This window comes from Helianthus annuus, chromosome 11, assembly GCF_002127325.2.
Source record: "Helianthus annuus cultivar XRQ/B chromosome 11, HanXRQr2.0-SUNRISE, whole genome shotgun sequence".
NCBI lineage: Eukaryota > Viridiplantae > Streptophyta > Magnoliopsida > Asterales > Asteraceae > Helianthus > Helianthus annuus.
This window is the reverse complement of record NC_035443.2, coordinates 58,090,220-58,113,455: the sequence shown is the minus strand read 5'-3', so window position 1 is coordinate 58,113,455 and position 23,236 is coordinate 58,090,220. Positions and strand designations below refer to the sequence as shown.

General features: G+C 35.6%; 1 protein-coding gene and 1 long non-coding RNA gene across 2 annotated transcripts; both read right to left on the bottom strand.

Moving 5' to 3' along the window:
• Positions 1 to 6,418: 6,418 nt before the first annotated feature.
• Positions 6,419 to 8,170, bottom strand: LOC110867725. The gene is made up of 2 exons (XR_002551817.2): positions 8,065 to 8,170; positions 6,419 to 6,802 (listed from the first exon to the last, which is right to left on the bottom strand). It is a non-coding gene; the product is annotated as an uncharacterized LOC110867725 (long non-coding RNA).
• A 3,430-nt stretch (positions 8,171 to 11,600) lies between these two features.
• Positions 11,601 to 12,413, bottom strand: LOC110866408. Its single transcript, XM_022115557.1, has one exon. It carries the CDS (start codon positions 12,411 to 12,413, stop codon positions 11,601 to 11,603), a length of 813 nt encoding a protein of 270 aa, XP_021971249.1.
• Positions 12,414 to 23,236: the final 10,823 nt, after the last annotated feature.

Below are 23,236 nucleotides of genomic sequence, written 5' to 3'. Positions count from 1 at the left end.
TATATTATATTATATTATATTATTATTATTATTATTATTATTATATATTAATATTATATATTATATATTATATATTAATAATATTAATATTAATATATTAATAATATTAATATTAATATTAATATTAATATTAATATTAATAATATTAATTAAATATTAATATTAATATTAATATTAATATTAATATTAATATTAATATTAATATTAATATTATTATTATTATTATTATTATTTTATTAATATTAATATTAATATTAATATTAATATTAACATTAATATTAATATTAATATTTAATATTTATTATTATTATTATTATTATTATTTATTATTTATTATTATTTATTATTTATTATTAATAAAGGAATTGAAATGAATAGTGATTTCAATATTATAATAATATATAATTTTTTTAATATTTTTATTATAATAATATTATAATAATAGTTATTTTCTTTACTTTTTAACTTTAATCCTTTTTCTAATAGCAGGGGTTGAGATAAGCTTGGTGTCAACCAGTATCGAACCAGTACTGGTATCGATAATACTGGTATCGATAATACTGGTACAGTCCTATTCGGTATCAGTACATGAAGGTAAAAACCAGCACTAATACAGAAAACGCCAAAAGTTGGTGTCGAATTGATATTGGAAATCTTTTTGTTCGGGAAATTCAGTGTTGCTACCCGGTACCATTTGCTCATCCCTTATCACGATTACCGTACGAACAACGGATCGTACAACTTTTTTTTGTTGATTTTCTTCAACTTTTAATTTTTTCTTTTTTTAGTTTTAGGGGTAGGGATGAGCTCGGTGCCAACTGATACCGAAAATACCGGTTACGGTATCGGTATATGAAGGTAAAAAACGGTAGTGAACCGGTACCAGTAACGCCAAAAGTCGGTACCGAATTGGTACTTAAGATCTTTCGGTTCGGCAAATTTGGTACTGGTACCCAGAACAATTTGCTCATCTCTGACCACGGGTTTCATACGAACAACATCGTTACCATACAACTTTTTTGGTTGATTTTCTTTTGGTTATCTTTTAGTATTTTTTTCTATATTTTTTTTATTCTTATCTACAGTTCCATTCGTAATACACTCGTAGTAATTTCAAAACACATGTTAACACACACTAAATAACAAAATAATTCTTTAAACCTAGTTTACCGTCAAAAAAACAAAAGTTGATGTGACTTTGTTTTTATTTTGAAATTTTAATTATTAAAGACTTTTGTCTTTATTTGAAATTGAATTTTCTTGATTAAATTATAAAATAAAATAATAAGTAGTGTTTTTCTTGATTAAATTATAAAATAAAATAAAATAATAATTAGTCTTTTTAAATTGTAACCTTTGAATTAACTCTTTTATTTTGTTGCTTTCGAAACTCTCAACTTTTTTTTTGTTATTTTTTTTAACTATTGTTATTATTGTTTTATTGGTTTCCCTTGTATGTTGTAAAAATCAATTTGTATCTCTATTAAAAAAATAGATGTTTGAGTCCTTGGGTCTTTAATTCGCTACACTATAAGTCCCTGAGGTATGTTACCGTTAGTATATTTCGTTAATTCCTTGTATGTTGTAAAAATCAATTTGAATCTCTATTTAAAAAAAATAGATGTATGAGTCCTTGGGGTTTTTAATTCGCTACACTATAAGTCTCTAAGGTATGTTACCGTTAGTATATTTCGTTAAGTGGCTAACAAAATATATTGTAGTAGGTGAAAATTTGTCATTTCGCCTTCAAACAAACCTGACCCTAATCTACACCCTAAGTGTTCACAATTTTAACACTTTGTATCCCCATCCTTCCCCCTCAATCCTCATCGGCCTCCCACTCCCATCCCACCGTCATCCAGGACATCTCTGCCGCCACCCTTCCACCACCTGACCGTCCGATCGTCCACTCGTTCTACCCTTCCAGCACCCATTCGACCACTATTCCAATGACAACACCTCTCACTGATCCACCACCGTCTGCACCAACGATCTACCACCACTGTCTACCCCACCACCGTCCACTAATCCATCACCGTCTATTGCACCAACGACAACACCTCCCAACACCTCTAATCGTCTAATGTCGTTTTCCATGGAGGCTTTCATTGACATATAGGAGGTTAGAGATAAAAAACCACTTCAGTTTGTGGGTACTGTAGTTTATTTTTGTAGTTGGAATATGTTGAATTACATCGTCATAAATAGTGTAATTTCTTGATTTAATCGTGAAAATTTGAATATTTTATAGCTGGAATTAGGCTGAACGGTACCCTAACCCACTTGGTGTTGCACTTGAATGTCGTTTTGTGGTTCTGGAACAACATGAACCTGGAACTGCGATTTGAACATGGTCAGGCAGATAAAAGTGAAGATATGATCGAGTAGGAGGGTGCACCACATTTTGTTGTATGATGATGATGCCTAATTATCTTACCACTAAGTTTTTTTTGATGATCTAGGTCTCTTGTAGACCTAGATTAGGGTTGTTAACAATAGATCATAGTTGTTAACACTAACTAGTGTTTTGATGATCATAGTTTTTAGTTGATCATTTAGTTGATAAATTCGGTATATATGTTTGAAATGCATTAATGCAAGTTTTAAGGATGTTTGAAATGAAATCCAAGTTTCAATTAGTAACTTGTTGTTAGAAATGCAATGCAAGTTTCAATTAACAAGTTGTTATTTTGAATGCATTAATGCAAGTTTTTCAGTATGTTTTGATTGATCAATTCAGTATCAAATTGGTATATATGCAACTTAGTTAGTTGGTTACACTTGAGTTATGAAAAAACCTAAAAGAAAAAAAAAACAGATTAAGTTAGGCTAGTGTTGTTGTTAGTTAATTTTGGAGGAAAGCACAAAAATATAGAAAGCACATTGACTCAAATTGTAATTGAATCATAACAGAGGGTTGCAAATGGAAGGGTATTTCGATGATTTCACCATCATTTAATTATAAATATGATGTCAGCAAATGAGAGGGACTTTGTGTGTAACGAACTGAAGAGTTGAGATCCTGTATAAACAGTGTTAAGTGTAAGAATCGTAAAATAGATCTGAGCCATTAATAGTCTAAATCAAGGGTTGATATTGACTATAAATAAAACCCCTATAATTAATAATTAATAGAGAAAATTGCTAAATTTACACAAATTGCTAGATCAGTCCAAAATCAAGATTTGCTGCTAAAACAGTCCAAAATCAAGATTTGTTTTGCTAATACAGTCCAAAAAACAGACGCCGTTAAATATAGCAGTTGGACTGTTTTAGCAACAAATCTTGATTTGGACTGTTCTAGCAGCAAATCTTGATTTTGGATTGATCTAGCAATTTGTATAAAACCTCAGGGACGAATTTAGCAATTTTCTAAAAAAAGTGATTTTTTAACTGTTTTTTATATCTAATGTGATATTAATACACCATTAGTGAATTTCAATAAAAAAAGAGTTCTAGTAATTTCTTCAAATATAATAAGTGATGTCATCTTAAACTTTAATTATGATATATATAATGCATTTCGAATTTATTAAGTTTTTTTTAATTAATATGATATTAATACACCATAATAGAATTTTAACAAAAAAAAAATAAACTATTCATTTTTTCAACATCATAAGATTACCGCCGAAAACCCGTTTGGCTCAAGGATCGAACCCGAGTCGTCCACCATCAATTCCGGGGAAAACCCGTTAACCCACTCGCTCGTAGGCACGACAGTAAAATTACCGGTAAATACATTTTTTCTTAAATATCGTGGTTTAGTGTGAAAAGAAAAAGCTAAGAAACCAAATTAAATTTCTTATGATGTTGCCAATGACCAAAAAAAAGTTAATAAATTCGAAATGCATTATATGTATCATAATTAAAGTTTAAGATGACATAACGATAATACAATTACATGGAAAAAATAACTAACAAATAAAAAATCACTTATTATATTTGAAGAAATTACTAGAACTTTTTTTTATTGAAATTCATTAATGGTGTATTAATGCCAAATTAAATATCAAAAACAGTTAAAAATCATTTTTTTTTTTTTGAGAAAATTGCTAAATTCGTCCCTGAGGTTTTACACAAATTGCCAGATCAGTCCAAAATCAAGATTTGCTGCTAAATTGGTCCAAATCAAGATCTGTTGCTAAAACAGTCCAACTGCTATATTTAACGGCGTCTGTTTTTTGGACTGTATTAGCAAAACAAATATTGATTATGGACTGTTTTAACAGCAAATCTTGATTTTGGACTAATCTAGCAATTTGTGTAAAAACCTCAGGGACGAATTTAGCAATTAACTCTAATTAATACTATCAAGTTAGGGGTATCTTAGTCATTTCCCATAAAATACTATTTCCACCAAGTTTTTTTAAACTAAAATAACTTTTATATATTTCATTTATTTTGGAAAAAAATTATACCATAAAATCAAGTATTTTTTTTATCTTTAATATAAGTACCATATTGCTATATTTTTTTTTCATTTATAAAAATAACTTTTAAAAAAGTTTAAAAAATGTTTTATAATTGTGCTAGTTATGTAGTTGAAATGTGCTAATATGAAAATGTATTCTGTTGATTTTAAATCTATACGTAAGTTCTTATTGTATTGTGTAATTCTTATGTGTTGTTATTTTTTCCTTTTATGTTATTATTGGGAGCCTACTTAGAAATAAATTTGTTTTCTACTAGTTATGTAATAGTATGTGTTATTTACAAAACTAAAACAAAAACATGAAATTGTGCTAGCATGTAACAGGTGTGTTGTTTATAAAATAAAAAAAAAAGAAATTGTGCTATTTATGTAATAGTTATGAAATTGTGCTAGTATGTAACAATATGTGTTTATAAAATTAAAAAAACATAAAATTGTGCTAGCATGTAACAGTATGTATTGTTAATAAAATTAAAAAAAAAATGAAATTGTGCTAGTATAGAACAATATATGTTGTTTATAAAATTAAAAAAAGTGAAATTGTGCTAGTTATGTAATAGTATCTGTTGTTATTTTTTTTTTAATTTTGTATTGTTATTGGAAGCCTATTTAGAAATAAATTCGTTGGAAGGTTGTTATTTTATTGTACTAATGTTGTTTATGTTGGTGTTACCGTCGGATGCCCAGACGGTGGTGTTAAGAGAGTGCTAATGTCGTTATTTGATTGTGCTAATGTCGTTTTCTGATTGTGCTAATGTCGTTATTTGATTATGCTAATGTCGTTTTTTGATTGTGTTAATGTCGTTGATAATGGAAGTTCCTTTTTTGATTGAAACGAGAATGCTGATAATGTGGATGGTCTTATGTTATGCTAATGTCGTTTTTTGATTGTGCTAAGGTCGTTGATTACGGAAGTTTCTTTTTTATTGAAACAAGAGTGCTAATAATGGAAGTTCTTTTTTTGATTGTGCTAATGTCATTTATGTGGGTGTGCTTATGTTTTTTTTTTTTTTTTTTATTGGTGGTTCCTGCAGGTTGGTTTGATATGGATATGTTACAAAATTTAAATTTTGGTTTGAAGTAATCTGCTTGGATTTAGGGATATTTTGATAATTAATTTTAATTAGTTATAAATAAATAGGTCAAAAGGTCTAAATTACCCCTAAACTAATATTTAATTAAAGAACATTTGTCATTTATGTATTGGTTCTTATGGTTCTTACAAACATAAGAGTTTGTATTTAATCCCATACCACGAACTGAAAACCCTAAACACTCTAGCATCTGTATCTTGAAAATAAAGACCCAGCTTGATTTTTGCAACACACAACAGGGACGGATATTGCACATTACTCTTGTTTTTATTCTAAATTTTTATATTCACTGTTAAAAGATTTTTGACTTAAAATGGTTAATTAGTTTATGTGACTTTGTTAATATTTTAAGACTAGATTATCATCCGTGTGTGACACGGGTAAAAAACAGGGCTGGCCCCAGGGTAAGTCAAATGAGGCTTGGGCCTTGGGCCACCGAAACTATAGGGCCTCCACAATTTGATGAGACCACAGTCCATTTATAAAAGATTTAGGGTGTGAGTTATCAGCAGATTGATGGTTGGTAGTGTAGTGGTTTTGTGTATGTATGGATGTTGGTGAGACCTGGGTTCGAATCCCTGGTTCACCATTTTTTTTCTTGTTTTTAAATTTTAACACAATCTTTCAAATAATTACACTTGGGCCTTCAAGTTTAACTTTCAATCACATACATTTTTTTGAGAAAAAGGCCACAAGATTTTACTTCGCCTTAGGCCACCGAAATGATTGAGCCGGCCCTGGTAAAAAAAATGTATCCATATGCCATATAATGTTAAAATTAAATTAAACATAAAACAGTACTAAAATAATTTCGTCAAGTTGACCCAATCAACAGATGAAAATAGTGTGTAAATTTTTTAAACGATTTCGATTAATATAATGTAAACAATAAAAACACACAACTCATAATGTTCAATTACTAAAAATAATCAAATATGACAATACTGAAAATAAGATAAGAATGTTCGGACCATTTTTGTTAACCAAAAGAGGCCAACTTTACTACACATTTTTAATCCAAAAACAACACAAGCCAAATCCATATACTTGCACAATAAACTAACATAGCTTCACGTTCTTCATATTCCTTTATGCGGTTTTCTAGTTCAACTATGGCTTCATCATTTGCCCGTGATTCTGCTAATGCTTCAGCTTCTTTGGCTACACTTAAAGCATTTCTATAGTATTCTTTTTTAGATGTTAGCTCAGCTTGGTTGTTCTCTCTGTAGCAACTTTTGTCCCTCTTTATACTCTCTATTTTGCTCTCTTCAACCTAAAAAGTTATACTCAAATAACAAATATAATTAGAAGTGGCAATTAAACAGTTCAACTATGGTGATCATTGGTATAATAGAATAAGCAATAAATATTAAGATATGATCATCAGTTAATAAGTTGTTGAGTTAACTGCTTGGTTGGTCTCTGTGGTTTTCAAAAATTTCACACTTGGTCCTAGTGGTTTACTAATTACACTCGTGGTCCCAAAACTTGTCAAAAATGCACTTGGTTGGTCCCCAACCCTAGCATCAGTTAAATTTCTCAGTTAAGTTCATGTTAAATGACCAAAATACCCTCTGCTTATTAACTCTCTAAAAATCCTTCAACATCTTCATCACCATCTCTGCTCTCTCTCTCTCTCTAAAAATCCTTCAACATCTTCATCACCATCTCTGCTCTCTCTCTCTAAAAATCCTTCAACATCTTCATCACCATCTCCCTGAACTCTAACCCGTCAGACCAAATTACCCACAAAAGAGCACTTATTATTACCATGAATTCAAAAATCAAATCTGCAACATCAAACCCGTCGGACTTGCAACCTCAAACCCCAATACATATCAGATTTGCACACTCAAACAAACCCCTTCCCTTCCATCGCCAGCCAATAATAAAACCTGCAACCTCAAACCCGTCGGATCGAAGACCTACAATTCCGAATCAGATCTCGTTTGAATCAAAATCGGTATTCTGCAGGTTTTATTGGATTACAATTTCCGATTTGATATTCTGTTCAATACCCATTCGTCTATCAGAGCGGGAAATCACGAAACTTACCTGCTCTCGAAGAACTGAGTCTGCGATCAGGGACCTCAGTAGCAGCGACGAGAAGAAGGAGCTCTGTTTCACAAGCAGCTCGTTTGGGGATTTTGAATCAAAATCGGTATTCTGCAGGTTTTATTGGATTACAATTGCAAGCTTTTTTGTTTTGGATTTTTTTGGTGGAGGAGGGAAGATGGTGGTGGTTCTTGTAGTGGTGGTGGTGAAGGGTAGAAGAAGAAGAAGAATTGGTAGGGTAGAGGTTGAAGAAGATGATGATGGCGATGAAGATGATGATGGTGATGAAGCTGAGGCTGGGTTTTGTTAATAAGCAAGGGTATTTTGGTCATTTAACATGGACTTAACTGGAAAACTTAACAAATGTTAATGTTTTGGGACCACGCATGTAATTAGTGAACCACTAAGACCAACTCTGCAATTTTTGCAAACCACAGAGACCAACCAAGCATTTAACTCTAAGTTGTTTAGAGGACTTACAAATAAAATGAGAAATACATATTAAGATAACCGACTTGGTTTAGACGTGAGACGATCAGAGAAACGGCTCAGGGCCTTGAGGCGGCCCTTCATGTAAAATAAATATTACGCGCCTTCTCTTGTAGAAACTGAATATATTCAATAACCTATAAAAACATTAACGATCAAACTTGTTAGTTTTATTTAATTAAGTTAATAAAAAATAGGAAACATGTTGGTCTAGTATAATACCTCCAACAAAAAAGATGCCTTGTCTCTATTTTGATCGCCATGAGGGATGATTCCTTTCAACTTTGAAAATCTGCATAAAGGATAAATGAATTTCAGTTGGAAGTGTAATATCATTGAAATAGTCATTTGTGATATTGGCATAATTAATTTTAGGAGAGGTAGTAAGATGGACGGGGCGGGTCACTTAACAGGTTAGAAATAGTCATTTTCTAATACATATTAAAATAGGTAGTACCGGGTTGAATTGACTCGAAAACACTTTTCTTAACATCATAAGATGGACTTTGTATGTACCTTTGCCAATTCACTTCCATGAAGTAACGATCAACTTCTCACTAATGATTTGCTATCGCTTCATCAAAGCATCTTCAGTCAAACTACAGTACGTAGATATTGAGTGAGCATGATTTGGGTCTTGTTTATTAATTAAATAATAAAAAAGAGAAAAATTAAATGAACTATGACACAATTAGTACAATATAAATATCCATTATAATGTAGACATCATCTGCACATATTGATTACCTTATTAACCTTCATCGAAAGGGGCATGGCCATGAGCCAACTCAAGTGCAGTAATTCCAAACGACCAAATGTCAGCCCTGTAAATCATGATTATGTGTTTTATTACCAAATTGTAATTATTTGTGAGAAGCATCAAACATGTATATTTTCTAACCATACACGTTGAAGGGGTATGGTCCCAGATCTTGCACCAGGCTTAGGCGCAAGTGACCATCACCCAGTTTACTTTGCCACTCGGCTAAAAACATGTTTCAGTCCCGCGCAAGCTTGCAGGGCGCGCGCGAACATCATCAGACGGTGGAACTTCTCTTGACTCCTAGTTGAGTAGTTAATGAGGATGTGTTGTTTTGTACTGTGGAACTCATCCAACACATGCTACGGTATTGCGCAAGCCTACAGAGCGCACGCATAAAGGCAACATCTTATTACAATGCAAGTGGAACCGTCACTTTGACTTCTGTGACCAACCAGCAAGTGCCACACCCTGCACTGACAACAACGGTCAGCTAAACCGTGCAATACTGGACTACTCGATCAACTAACAGAGCTTCCACTTGCATAAAGCTGTTGAACAGGCTGACAACCAAAGCTAACAGGCCACGTGGCGGCTGCTCCTTCGTGCGCCTGACACAACAGGACACATGGCGACACCTCCACCATGCGCTGAACCCAAATCCGGTTCATGAAGTACATCACTTCATCCGCTTTCGGTATCAGTTTACATTCTAAACCTCTTAAACCTTCTCTTCTCAAATTCTCATCTCTTAAAGCTTCTCGCTATGCATCATGAATTTGAACAGTCAAACTTGTCTGTATGGTTAATCCCAAAGCACGAAGACGAAGAGGCTTTTCCCGCTCTTTCTTACTGAGCGCATCAGCAACGATGTTTGCTTTACCTGGGTGATAGCAAATATCACACTCGTAATCATTGAGTAACTCTACCCAACGCCGTTGTCTCATGTTGAGTTCCTTCTGATCAAAGATATGCTGGAGGATCTTATGGTCTGTGTAAATCGTATACTTCATGCCATACAGATAATGTCTCCAAATCTTCAAGGCAAACACAACAGCTCCTAATTCCAAATCATGAGCTGTGTAGTTCTTCTCATGCACCTTCAGTTGTCTGGATGCATAGGCCATCACTTTGTCCTTCTGCATAAGCACGCAACCAAGGCCCAAACGTGACGCATCACAGTATACAACAAAATCGTCATTTCCCTCAATAACGGAAAGAATAAGTGCACTACACAACCTCTCCTTCAACAACTGAAAAGCTTTCTCCTGTTTTTCTGTCCAATCAAACTTCTTATCCTTCTGGGTCAATAGCGTCAATGGCTGTGCTAGTCTAGAGAAATTCTCTATGAATCTCCGATAATACCCAGCAAGTCCTAAGAATTGTCGCACCTCTGAAGGAGTCCTTGGTGCTTCCCAATTCTTAATTGCTTCAATCTTCGACGAATCCACATGTATACCTTTCTCATTTATGACATGCCCAAGAAAATGGACTTCTCGAATCCAAAATTCACATTTAGAGAACTTAGCATACAGCTTCTCATTCTTCAGCAGCTCCAAAATTGTCTTCAGATGTTGCTCATGATCTTCTTTGGTTCGCGATAGATGAGTATATCATCAATGAATACTATCACGAATTTATCCAAACAGGGTTTACATACCCTGTTCATGAGATCCATGAACACAGCGCATTAGTTAAGCCAAAAGGCATGGCTAAAAATTCATAATGGCCATAGCGTGTTCTAAATGCAGTCTTTAGAACATCTTCATCAGCAATCTTCAATTGGTGATAGCCTGAACGCAAATCAATCTTCGAGTAGTAACTGGATCCTTGTAGCTGATCAAACATATCATTGATTCCCAGTAGTGGATACTGATTCTTGATAGTTAGCTTGTTCAGCTCCCTATAATCTATACACATCCTGAAGGAACCATCATTTTTCTTCACAAACAAAACAGGTGCTCCCCAAGGCGAAAAGCTTGGTTGAATGAAACCTTTGTCTAGTAGCTCTTGAAGCTGATTCCACAATTCATTCATTTCCGAAGGTGCTAATCCGTAAGGAGATTTTAAAATCGGTGCTGCACCAGGAACAAGATTAATTCTAAATTTGATCTGTCTCGCAGGGGGTAATCCAGGTAAGTCTTCAAGGAAAACTTCTGGATACTCACAAACTATAGGAATCTCCTCGATCTTCCTGCCTTCAACCTTCGTATCAACCACGTTGACCAAGAACGCAGGATAACCCTTACGCAACATCTTGTGATCTTCATAACACTGACGATTCTCGATACCCGACTCGATCGATCTCCGTGAACAACTATAGCTTCACTGCCAGGACGAGGTATCCACAATAGTTTCTCCGAAAAAATAATCTCAGCTTTATTCTTGGATAGCCAATCCATCCCAATGATTACATCGAAACTACCAAGCTCTACTGGTAACAAATCGATACTAAAACTATGATCGCATAACCGAATACTACAATCACGAATGACTTCGCTAGTTTCTATCAATTTACCATTTGCTAGTTCTATTGAGTACTCTTTACCTAGCTTACTTGTTTGAGAACTCAGAAACGGTTCAAAGTTTTTCAAAACAAAACTCAAGTTAGCCATAGTATCAAATAGTACGAACGCAGAATGGTTATTGATTAAGAACGTACGGTAACAACTGCAGGATCATCTTGAGCTTTCTCAGTATTCAGCTCAAATGCTCTACCCCTGGCATTCTGACCTTTCACATTAGGACAATTTCTCTTGAAATGTCCCTATTCTCCGCATTCAAAGCATCCCTCGAGCTTGACTCCATCTGACGTGCTTTTAGCATAGCACTTACGAGTCACATGCCCAGATCGACCACATCTGGCACATTTCCCTTGCTCATCACCATGAGCTCTTTTCACAGAACCACTCTTGCCATCCCTGGCCACATCTTTCCCTGAACCACTGGAGTTAGCCACGTATGCTTTTCCTGAATTGCATTTCTTCTCACGCTTCTCATCAGAATCCTTCGAACTCTCAGACTTTCGCTTCCACGAATCCCCAGCTCTAGGCTCAGAATGCTCCTGTCGATTAGATTTCCCGTCTGCATTGGCTTTCACCGATGACTTCCCAGTCTCATCCTTTTTGTTAAGGCTAATTTTACGAGCAGCATCATCAGCCAATGATTTTGCCAATGTAGTAGCTTCCAGATAGGTAGTGGGTTTCGCTGACGTGACCATACTGCGAATCTGTGGCTCCAGTCCCCAAATATACCTTTCAATCTTAACGTAATCAGGAGTGACCATCCGAGGAACCAACCTAGCCAGATCATTGAATCGAGACGTATAAGCTCTGACATTCAAGCCTTCCATGGTCAGAATCCAGAAGTCAGTCTCAATCTTCTGTATCTCACTACGTGGGCAGTATTCCTTAAGAAGCATATCTTTCAGTTCGTTACATGTAAGACCGTAGGCAACGTCTTCTCCCAAAATTTGAACTTGTGCATTCCACCAGGATAAAGCTTCGTCAAGAAACGAACATGAAGCATACCTAACCCTCTGATCAGCAGCACAACCACTAATTGCCAGTACAGACTCCATCTTCTCGATCCATCTAGTGATATCAAGAGGTCCATCAACACCAACAAATGATCTTGGGTTACAACCCTGGAATGTTTTGTACGTACATCCATGCACTATTCACAATGTTACTGAAAATCAAGATTACTCTTAGATTATATCATAACACAAGAACTACTACAACTTTTCCGATCATTACACTACCTGGAGGGTTTCCAATTGGTGCTCCACCTAAACCATGCACATTGGCACCACGTCCACGCCCACGTCCTTGCCCAGTAGTCTAGTTAGCTTCGCGTTGTTCCATGGTAGTATTGACGTGTTGGGCGATAAGTTGTGCCAACGTCTTCGGGGTGGCAGGTAATCCAGTAGCATTAGTAGAAGGACCCTGTCTCGCTTTTGGTGGCATCTTGTCGTTTCTATTATTATAACAATAATAAAACGTAAGACAATATTCAAATAATTCAATCATTAAATGCTAGTGGACCAAACAATATGCATGTAATCACATCCACGTAATAATGAGAATAATTTTAATCCAAAAACCCATTGATATTTATCATAGAAGTTACACTGCTTGTTTGTAGTACAAAGACTAACCAAAATTCGGTGTGAATAAAATCAAACACCATTAATAAGTCTGAATGAATTTCTTCCTAAATATCTAAAGTAGCATGCAAGCCGAATAGGGTTTACCAAAAGGGACAATCAAACAAAACAAAAAACCAACAATCACTTAAAACCCAGGAAGTCCAAAAGCTTCCTAACCAGCTCCTCGAGCTCCACGATCCTCCAATGCATCTGATCCATGGCACTGTCATCTAAGTCCTGAAGCTCATCATACCAATCCATATGACCCTCAAGATCCTTCATCTGGCCCTTAGTCGTCTCCAGGTCTCCGCGTAAGGTGGCGATCTGAGGATCGTAGTGAGAGCATCGGTCGACCCAAACTCCTTTCTGCTTCTTCAAAGCAGACTCTATCTTGGATCTAGAAGTCGATGTGATATCTCCTGCGGGTCGAGTCCTATTCCTACAACGAGTGTAGCCTAGTAGAGGTGCAGTAAAGACTCGTGACTCGGAAAGCAGAATAGATGACTCTGAAACGATGGGCGGAGGGATCTCAGGTGTAGGCTCAACAGTGACAGTGGGCGGGACTACCAATGGCTCTAAAGGTCGAGTCGTGACAGTAGTGGCGTCCACCACTGGTGCTATCCCAAAAGATCCTCCAATCAAATGAATACCTCTATCCATATCATCAACGCTAGGCACAGTACCTGATGATTGTCCTATCTCGAAATCGTGGTAGGAGCAGAATCATCATCGTCAATCCAACTATTGCTAGTGTGAGCATAACAGGTGTCAACCTGACTGGAAAATACAGTAGGGCCGACATAGAATGACGAGGTAAAACCAGCCATGTCTACGATCTATGGGGTAGTGTGGGGTATCTTTGGCAGGACTGAGGTTGGTGAGGTCTCGAATTCATGCTCGCTCTCTGAGTCGTGAATCTCGATGACCTCATGCGAGTGCGACATCTGTGACATAATGTAACCGTACAAAGTAAGTGTGTATTCAAATGAAAAATAACACACAAGGCACAAATAAACAGATTAACATGTATGCACATAAACACGCAATGGTTTTCATACATGATCAAAATCCATGTTTATTTTAAAATTATTGGCTTCGCGAATTTTGGAATTTAATCTCAAAATTCTTTGGTTGAAGTCTAGAGTTTCTCCCAGAAGACATTTAGTTCGCTAACAACCATTGGCTCTGATACCAACTTCTGTCACACCCCAAAAACGTCGCAGCGGAAGTACATACGTAGTGGTGACGGAAGTTGGTGCCCATAAATATCTTGGTGAATGATGCATTGTTAATTTTGGACATTCAACTTAATTAAAACATATTTTTTAAACTTAAAGTTTAAAAGCAAACCACAACCATAACATAGTTAAGTTGTCTTGATCCTTATGGATCTTAATACAAACTTGGTCCTAAAAGTTTTAAAAGTTGTCTAAAACATTATTAAACACGACATGCATCAACAACCACAAGATACGCCAAAATTCCCGAAGCCAAACTCAAGTACCTGAAGAACACGTTAAAATCAAGTGTCAACACAAAGGAGGGTGAGTTCACATATCCAAATTATAAACAATTTGATCCAAGGAAAACTTTCTAATTATGTATTTATTAAAAAAAACATCCATATAATTTAAGAAAGTCAATTTTATTTCCTTTACAAAAATCTGAGGGTCAGCCGTCGAAAGCGTTTTACGAAAACCTTCGACAAAAAGCATCTTCCCAAGGTTTACATATTAGATTGATAGCATCAAATGTTCGGATTCGTAAGTTTGCAAGACATTACGAGCTATATATTAACAATGAAGGTATAATTAAAGCTAGACAATAACAGAATATCAATTCGTCGCTTGACTTGACACAGAGCTACCGGTCACGACGGGGTGATCAATCCGATAGATCTATCAACAATTCCACGCATGCAATATTAATGATTAAACGACATATTTGCTCATGTGCCCACAATGGGCCACTTATAGTGCCTGCCTCATGAACAATATATATATATATATATATATATATATATATATATATATATATATATATATATATATATATATATAGGGAGGGGCTCATGCGAGAACCACCATTATTGTGAGAACCTTGAGAACCAATGTGAACACAACCTAAAATAGCTAAAAAAACCTAAAAAAACCTAAAAAAACCTAACCCCCACCCCCCCCCCCAAAACCTAAACCCCCCCACCCCCCCCCCCCAAAAAAAAACCTAAACCCCCCCCAAGCTAAATGCTAAAAAAAACCTTAAAAAAAACCTAACACCAACCCCCCCCCCCAAAACCTAAACCCCCCTCCCCCACCCCCCAAAAACCTAATAAGAGGTGGTTCTCGCGGTTCTCACAATAAGAGGTGGTTCTCGCATGATCTTCTCCCTATATATATATATATATATATATATATATATATACTACTAATAATGATAAATTTAATATTTTGTGTTGTACGAATTCCCCGAAGTCCCCACCGAAACATAAGCCTAAACCGATACTTATTCTTTTGAGATCAAGCGAATTCGTCACAACTTAGATTTAAGCATTTTTAAATCTACACGGTCGTTTTATCCCCAAAACACCGTAATAATCCCCGTTTCTCCCTGAAACATATTTATATCAATTAAAACCGTTTCTCCCCGAAACATATTTATATCATCAAAACCATATATTTTCCACGAAAATATATATTTAATTTAATCAAAGGTATGTTTTATACAAAAACATATTTATTCTTTTAAAGGCGTGTTCTTCCCCCAAAACGTATACAAAACAGTAAAAAGATGGGGGTTAGTGACACTCACCTTTGGGTGCGTAATTATATTAATGCAATCCCACAATCTGATCTACACGTCCTAATTTCCATAGGAACGATTTAATAATCAACATTTCACAAAAATACTAAGTTTCTCCAATACATAGAATTTTCACATAACTTTGAGACTTTCTCGAAAAAGTCTTTATTTTTCATTATGTTGGCGTATTTATATATATGCGTTCATATAAATTTTTTGAGAGTTTTGCTACTTGAATGATTTTATTAGTGACCCTTATTATGTTATATCCATCATCACACCCGTTTATAAGCAATATATCTACGATTTACGCTTCATAATATATATACATAAACGTGAACATATTATCAATATCGTAATACATGTATCTCGTCAACTTATGTATTTCATCATTTTGAAGCATTTATACATGAAATAGCTCATTAAGTTTACCTATGTATTATTTTCATGCTCGAAAAATAAGTTACATACTTAACGTGACTTTACCGATATTACCGTTTTAAACATACAAGTGTACATGCATAGTCTTAATCTCCGCTATCATGTCAACACTTAACATATAACACATAATATCATATAAGATTCACCCATGAATCCCCCATTTTCATGTACATTGAATTATGCGTATTTTAGCGTTTCGGTAACGTTTTCAGGCGTCGGATGTGACACCCGTGTCACTGTGACCGTCAAACAAATTCCAAACCAATGAAATTTTGCATTTCATACTTGGGATTTATAAAAATATGTGTATCGTTTACACATATCAATTCTTGTTCGATTTTGGGCTTTAAATCGCTTTCTGGAAGGTTATACGCGATCTGATTCGTAAATATAACCAGTTTAATGCAACAAACACTCCGGAATAGTGACATAGGCTTAACATACCTTAAATAACCCTTACATAACTTAGAAATAAGTTTTGGATGGTTTGGTATGCCGAAATCAAGTTTATTCGCTTACATGGACTAAATTCGACAAACTGCGAAAGTATGTCAATTTGTACTGTAACAGACCTTCCGGAACTTGATCATAAGTTAAATATGCCCTAAATATCCTTTACATAGCTTAGAAATAGGCTTTGAGGTGTTTGGTGCGCAAAAATAAACTTTATGCTCATTCAGGGACTAAAAGCGTCAAAAAGTGCATAAGTTTGCATTTTCGCGCATATTTTACGTTCTGAATACTTCCGGACTTCCAAAAATTTATGTAAGCATTAAAATATTATGTTTTAGTGTTTGGCTTGTCAAAAATCCTTTCGTCATGCAATTTGGACCGTTTTTGCGTTCGTTACGACTTCCGTCGTAATTAACCGAACAACGCAATCATACGGCCAAACGAACTGACATCCGGCATATTTTTGAGCATGTTTTATGTTCCCTATATTTTAACTTCATTTTAGAGCATTAAAATGGGATTAACGGGGCTTAAACGTGCCAAAACGCATCAAAAACCAAGTTCGGAGTCACAGGGGCCTGTTCTGCCATTTTGTGAAAGTTTCTGCCAGCACCAGAGGTCCTTACGGACCGTAAGGGACCTCATACGGTCCGTAAGCCACCTTCAGACCAGCAGAATGCAGAAACATTGAACCTGGTCCTTTCCACTTATTCCCATGGTTTTTAACCCCTGATTTTCATTCTATGGACTGGTATTTCATTACCCATTGTATTCAAAACCTTGTGCCCACTTGTATGGCCAAGATTTGTGCCCTCTTTTCCAAGAAATGATCCTAACGGTTCCATGTTTCCTATAAATACCCCCCATGTCTTGCTCATTTTCCCTCACATTTGAAATCTGATTCAAAGCTCTCTAAGTGGAAGTTTATATACTTCCTACCTGAGAGTGAATCGAGTTCAAATCTTGCGGGGACCTTCTGTAAGTATTCTTTCGCGTTTTTCGTTCGTTTTAGCGTTAAAGTCAAACTATGTTTGACTTTCTGCATTGACCAGTTTATGGTCAACGCGAAGTTCGTTTGAACTTCATAACGTGAGCGTAATCACGATGGTTATAGTCCCTAGTAACTAAACCTACTGATTACCACGTTATCTAGGCTCAGTGACGAGTCGTAGTTTCGGCCAAAATGCGTTTTCTCGCGTATTTTGTAACCAAACTACTCTAGGGTATTAAAACCGTTTGTTTTAGTACCAAACCTGTTTTCTAACTTTATAAACATGTTCTAGCATGTTTAGCTCGTCACTTTTAGATTTGTGCTTGTTTAGGGTCGTAAAGGTAAGCGATCTAATCAATCGCTTATACTTTCGAACCCGACCCATTTGGTCGATCTTTAGGATCCGACCAAACATTTTAGGTGACCATAGTTGTATAGGGAATAACCTTCCGAGGTTATACCTTATGGTCACATCGTTTAAGTAGTTATATGATAAGTAGTTCTTATGCCTTAGGTAAATTACCAAAATGCCCTTTTTACGCATAAATTCATTTTAAGCATATGTAACTTAAATTTTGACATCTAAACTGATTTAGCAACAATATTAAACATGTTAAGGCATATTTTACTTGTCATAGGACTAGTTAGGCATTCCGAACGCGTTTTACGCAAACGACGCGTTAAAGTAGCGTAAGCTACCTAAGCGGGTCGTAACGGGTCAAAAGCACTTAGGATAGGTTTCGTTTTAGTACGTAGGCTTTGTTAAACCATATTACATAAGTTCCCATACTTATTTGGTTACCGAACCCTTGTACTACCTGATCCTCCGATAGGTCCATTTATTAATGTAGATACCTATATAGGTGCCGTTTGATTCCGTGATCTTCTAGTTTTGCTTGGTGGTTATCCTAAGACTTCTAAGCACCCTCAAGTGAGTACATAGACCCCTCTTTTACTGTTTCCCAAAACATTTTGGGGTGAAACACATGTGCCTACTTGTTACTTTCATGTTTTTCGTGTTTTCACATCGTATACTTGCTATGTTCATTAGTACATTATTAGTACATGATTTCATTATGTTTTTTTGCTATGTATGCCCATTGTGTGCATACTTAGTACGTCGTTTTACAAGACATTTTATGCTTGGTATCATGCTATGTATGTCCATCCGTCGCATACTTAGTACATTGTTTGTGTATTCTTACCTATGGTTTGGTTATTACATATTTCACTTGCCACACATGACATTTTGTTTACACAATACTTGATTGACATTTGACAATGGTTTAGACATGGGCAATTTACATTGATGGTTTATGTGGGTAAGTGATTTGAGTAACGAGACGTGTGTAATGTGATACAAGCATGGTGGATACGCCGCTGGTACTTCCTATATATAAGTGCTTGTACTATATTACATGGCGTAGCGTTATTTAAATCATTCATTTGGATTTATACATTTTTACACAAATAACATATCTTTCACAAGACATTATTTTACAAAACAGTTTGTTTTATACAAACTCATTTTTACTTGGTTATTCATTTAACCTTACATCATTCTTTTAACTATACATATCTATCATCGATTTTCAAACGTTTTATAAAAGCAAACACTTAAACTGGATTCATGACAAGTTTTTGGTTAAACATTTTCTTAAACCTAGGTCATGAATCCTATTTTTCGTAAAACCTATGTACTCGCCGGCATTTTTATGCTGACGTATTTTCACATGTGTTTCAGGTACTATAGTTGATGATATTTGATGATGATATTGATGCATGCTCACATAGGATTGGACGAGACCTTAGTGACATTAAAAGATGCAAGACTAGTTAATTTTTGTTATGTTTCTTTATTGTTAAGACATTGTAACTCATTTAATTCAATAAAACGAAATTTGTTTAATCCATGGTTGTGAAACAATGATTCTGTTACAACACTCCCCGACGTTTCCGCCACGTTTTGTTGTTTTACGTGGTCGGGGTGTGACAGAAAAGTTGGTATCAGAGCCAATGGTTATAGGGAATTAGGTTATTAGTAATGCTTTGACCTAGTCTATAACCTTCCTAGGACCCTAACGCGAGTTTACTTGCGTTTAGTCATAAAACAATACTGTCACTTATCCTTAGGTGACAACCACAACAAGAACATAATTTTGATCTGCTTTGAAAACTAATCATCTGTTCTAGGATGATTGATTACTAGGTTTTGAACCCTTTGTTATAAGGTTTCGAACCCTTTAAGTTTTCAAAATTTCGTCAAAGTTTGGGTCTAAATAATGTGAACACGTGCAAACTGGAAGAGTGGGTGCCTGTATCCTGAGTTTTCTGTCTAAGGCTAGAGTGTTCGTACAAATCCGCAGTATCGGACCAGTCACTCTTACCTGGGAACTCTTGGGGTGAGTGTCCACTTATAGGCGAGCATGTCTTCGCGATACATTATGTTGACCCGCTTACTTTGATTAGTCACTATCTCATTTGTTTGCCTTTGGTAACAAACAAATGGTCACAATCTTCATGCGTTGTCATTCTCTTTTGACTATCTTTTGCTTGTTTCCTCCTATGCCTTCCATTGTCTTCAAGATGCCTCTTCATCGCAACAATACTCAAATATCTAAACCTGGTGCTGCAATTACCCAGCGAATAGGCGTCGTACTCAAGAGGACCGTTGATTTAGCTACCACCATGACTCGCCTCAGGGATGAAGCTGTATAAGGGAACTGCTCCTTGGTGCAATCAATGTGGTCGTCATCATCCGGATCGAATACCATGTTTCAAATGTACCCACGGTGGACGATGGGGACATTTGGTTAACATGTGCCGCTTTGCAATCCAAAGCAAAGTTGTTACCAATCCTGCTGCTGCTCAGCCTTCAAAATTCTGCTTCATATGTCGCCTTGGCATATCTAGCGCCTCAACCTCATGAACATTCTACCTTGTGTATCGACTTAAGCACGCCTAGTGCAAGGTGTCGGAACACCTCTCGTTACACAAACTCCAAAATCCATATAGGATCTTTCTATCCTCATAATTAGATCCTTGTGGGTGAGTAACATTCATCGGAGTCCTTAATTAAATTCTCTGTATGATCCAATACGTACATTACAATTCAATAAGGACAAAGCCGAATTCCTATTAAGATTTTTCTATCTTCATAGATAGATTCTTGAAAGTGATTAAAGTGCCAAATGAAATCCACGGATTGGATTCCTGGTGTGCTTTAAGTATCCGCGTCCAAAGATAACAAATTAAAAGTCAAACTAAACAACTATGTGATTATGTGCTTATGTGTTACTTTTGATGCTTTTGTGATCCAATTTTTGTTATCCAAATCCTCGTAGAATCTTCCATATCTTCTATAAGGGATTCATAGTAGGATATCAAAAGGTACTACCTTAAATCCTTAATGGGCTTCTACGTAATAGTTAAGACCCATGGATTATACGGTACTATTCCATAATTAGACCCCCTGATTTGGCCTAGTTAAACAGATTGATCCAAAAATCTGGTTAGGAATATCATGTAATGATATAGCTGAAAAGACTCCTTGGTGGTCAAACTAAAGTGATCATTTGTCGATCTAATTAAAAAGGACCCTATGGTAGTCTAGCCCCACTCATTACAGGTTTGATTTCCTTCCCCTACACATTATGGTATGTACTGTGCGGACTGTGCAAGGAATTACTTAATTATGGACGCGTACATAATTATGGAATTTAGTGCACAGAAACCACAGCGAGTTTTGTCATGCGTCTAGAGTGAACCTTGTTCATTTCCAATTCTGATGAAGAATCCGTTGAGGAAAATGACTCATTCCGTTCATTTTCGCTTCTGAAGAATATCCGTTGATGGAAATGAATATCCGTTTGTTTAATCCTTCATTTCCGTTCTGATGAAGAATCCGTTGAGGAAAATGACTCATTCCGTTCATTTTCGCTTCTAAAGAATATCCGTTGATGGAAATGAATATCCGTTTGTTTAATCCTTCATTTCTGTTCTGATGAAGAATCCGTTGAGGAAAATGACTCATTCCGTTCATTTTCGCTTCTGAAGAATATCCGTTGATGGAAATGAATATCCGTTTGTTTAATCCTTCATTTCCGTTCTGATGAAGAATCCGTTGAGGAAAATGACTCATTCCGTTCATTTTCGCTTCTGAAGAATATCCGTTGATGGAAATGAATATCCGTTTGTTTAATCCTTCATTTCCGTTCTGATGAAGAATCCGTTGAGGAAAATGACTCATTCCGTTCATTTTCGCTTCTGAAGAATATTCGTTGATGGAAATGAATATCCGTTTGTTTAATCCTTCATTTCCGTTCTGATGAAGAATCCGTTTAGGAAAATGACTCATTCCGTTCATTTTCGCTTCTGAAGAATATCCGTTGATGGAAATGAATATCCGTTTGTTTAATCCTTCATTTCCGTTCTGATGAAGAATCCGTTGAGGAAAATGACTCATTCCTTTCATTTTCGCTTCTGAAGAATATCCGTTGATGGAAATGAATATCCGTTTGTTTAATCCTTCATTTTCATGAAGAATCCGTTGAGGAAAATGGATCATCCATTCATTTTCGTTTCTGAAGAAATTGTGGAAAATGACTCATTCCTTTCATTTTCGTTTCTGAAGAAATTGTGGAAAATGACTCATTCCTTTCATTTTCGTATCTGAAGAAATTGTGGAAAATGACTCATTCCGTGCATTTTTCGTTTCTAAAGGATACTTATTAAGGAAAATGACTCATTCTGTGCATTTTTCGTTTCTGAAAATTTTCCCTCAAAGGGAAATAAATATCCCTGATTTTTCCTTCATTTCCATTTCTGAAAAGTCTCTGTTAAGGAAATAACAGGATATTGCCTTGCATATCTTTGGTGGCTTTTTGACACAAAGTCATAGATAGACTCCTACGAATAAATTTCGGGACGAAATTTCCTAAAGTAGGGGAGACTATGACACCCGTGTCACTGTGACCATCAAACAAATTCCAAACCAATGAAATTTTGCATTTCATACTTGGGATTTATAAAAATATGTGTATCGTTTGCACATATCAATTCTTGTTCGATTTCGGGCTTTAAATCGCTTTCTGGAAGGTTATACGCGATTTGATTCGTAAATATAACCAGTTTAATGCAACAAACACTCCGGAATAGTGACATAGGCTTAACATACCTTAAATAACCCTTACATAACTTAGAAATAAGTTTTGGATGGTTTGGTATGCCGAAATCAAGTTTATTCGCTTACAGGGACTAAATTCGACAAACTGCGAAAGTATGTCAATTTGTACTGTAACAGACCTTCCGGAACTTGATCATAAGTTAAATATGCCCTAAATATTCTTTACATAGCTTAGAAATAGGCTTTGAGGTGTTTGGTGCGCAAAAATAAACTTTATGCTCATTCAGGGACTAAAAGCGTCAAAAAGTGCATAAGTTTGCATTTTCGCGCATATTTTACGTTCTGAATACTTCCGGACTTCCAAAAATTTATGTAAGCATTAAAATATTATGTTTTAGTGTTTGGCTTGTCAAAAATCCTTTCGTCATGCAATTTGGACCGTTT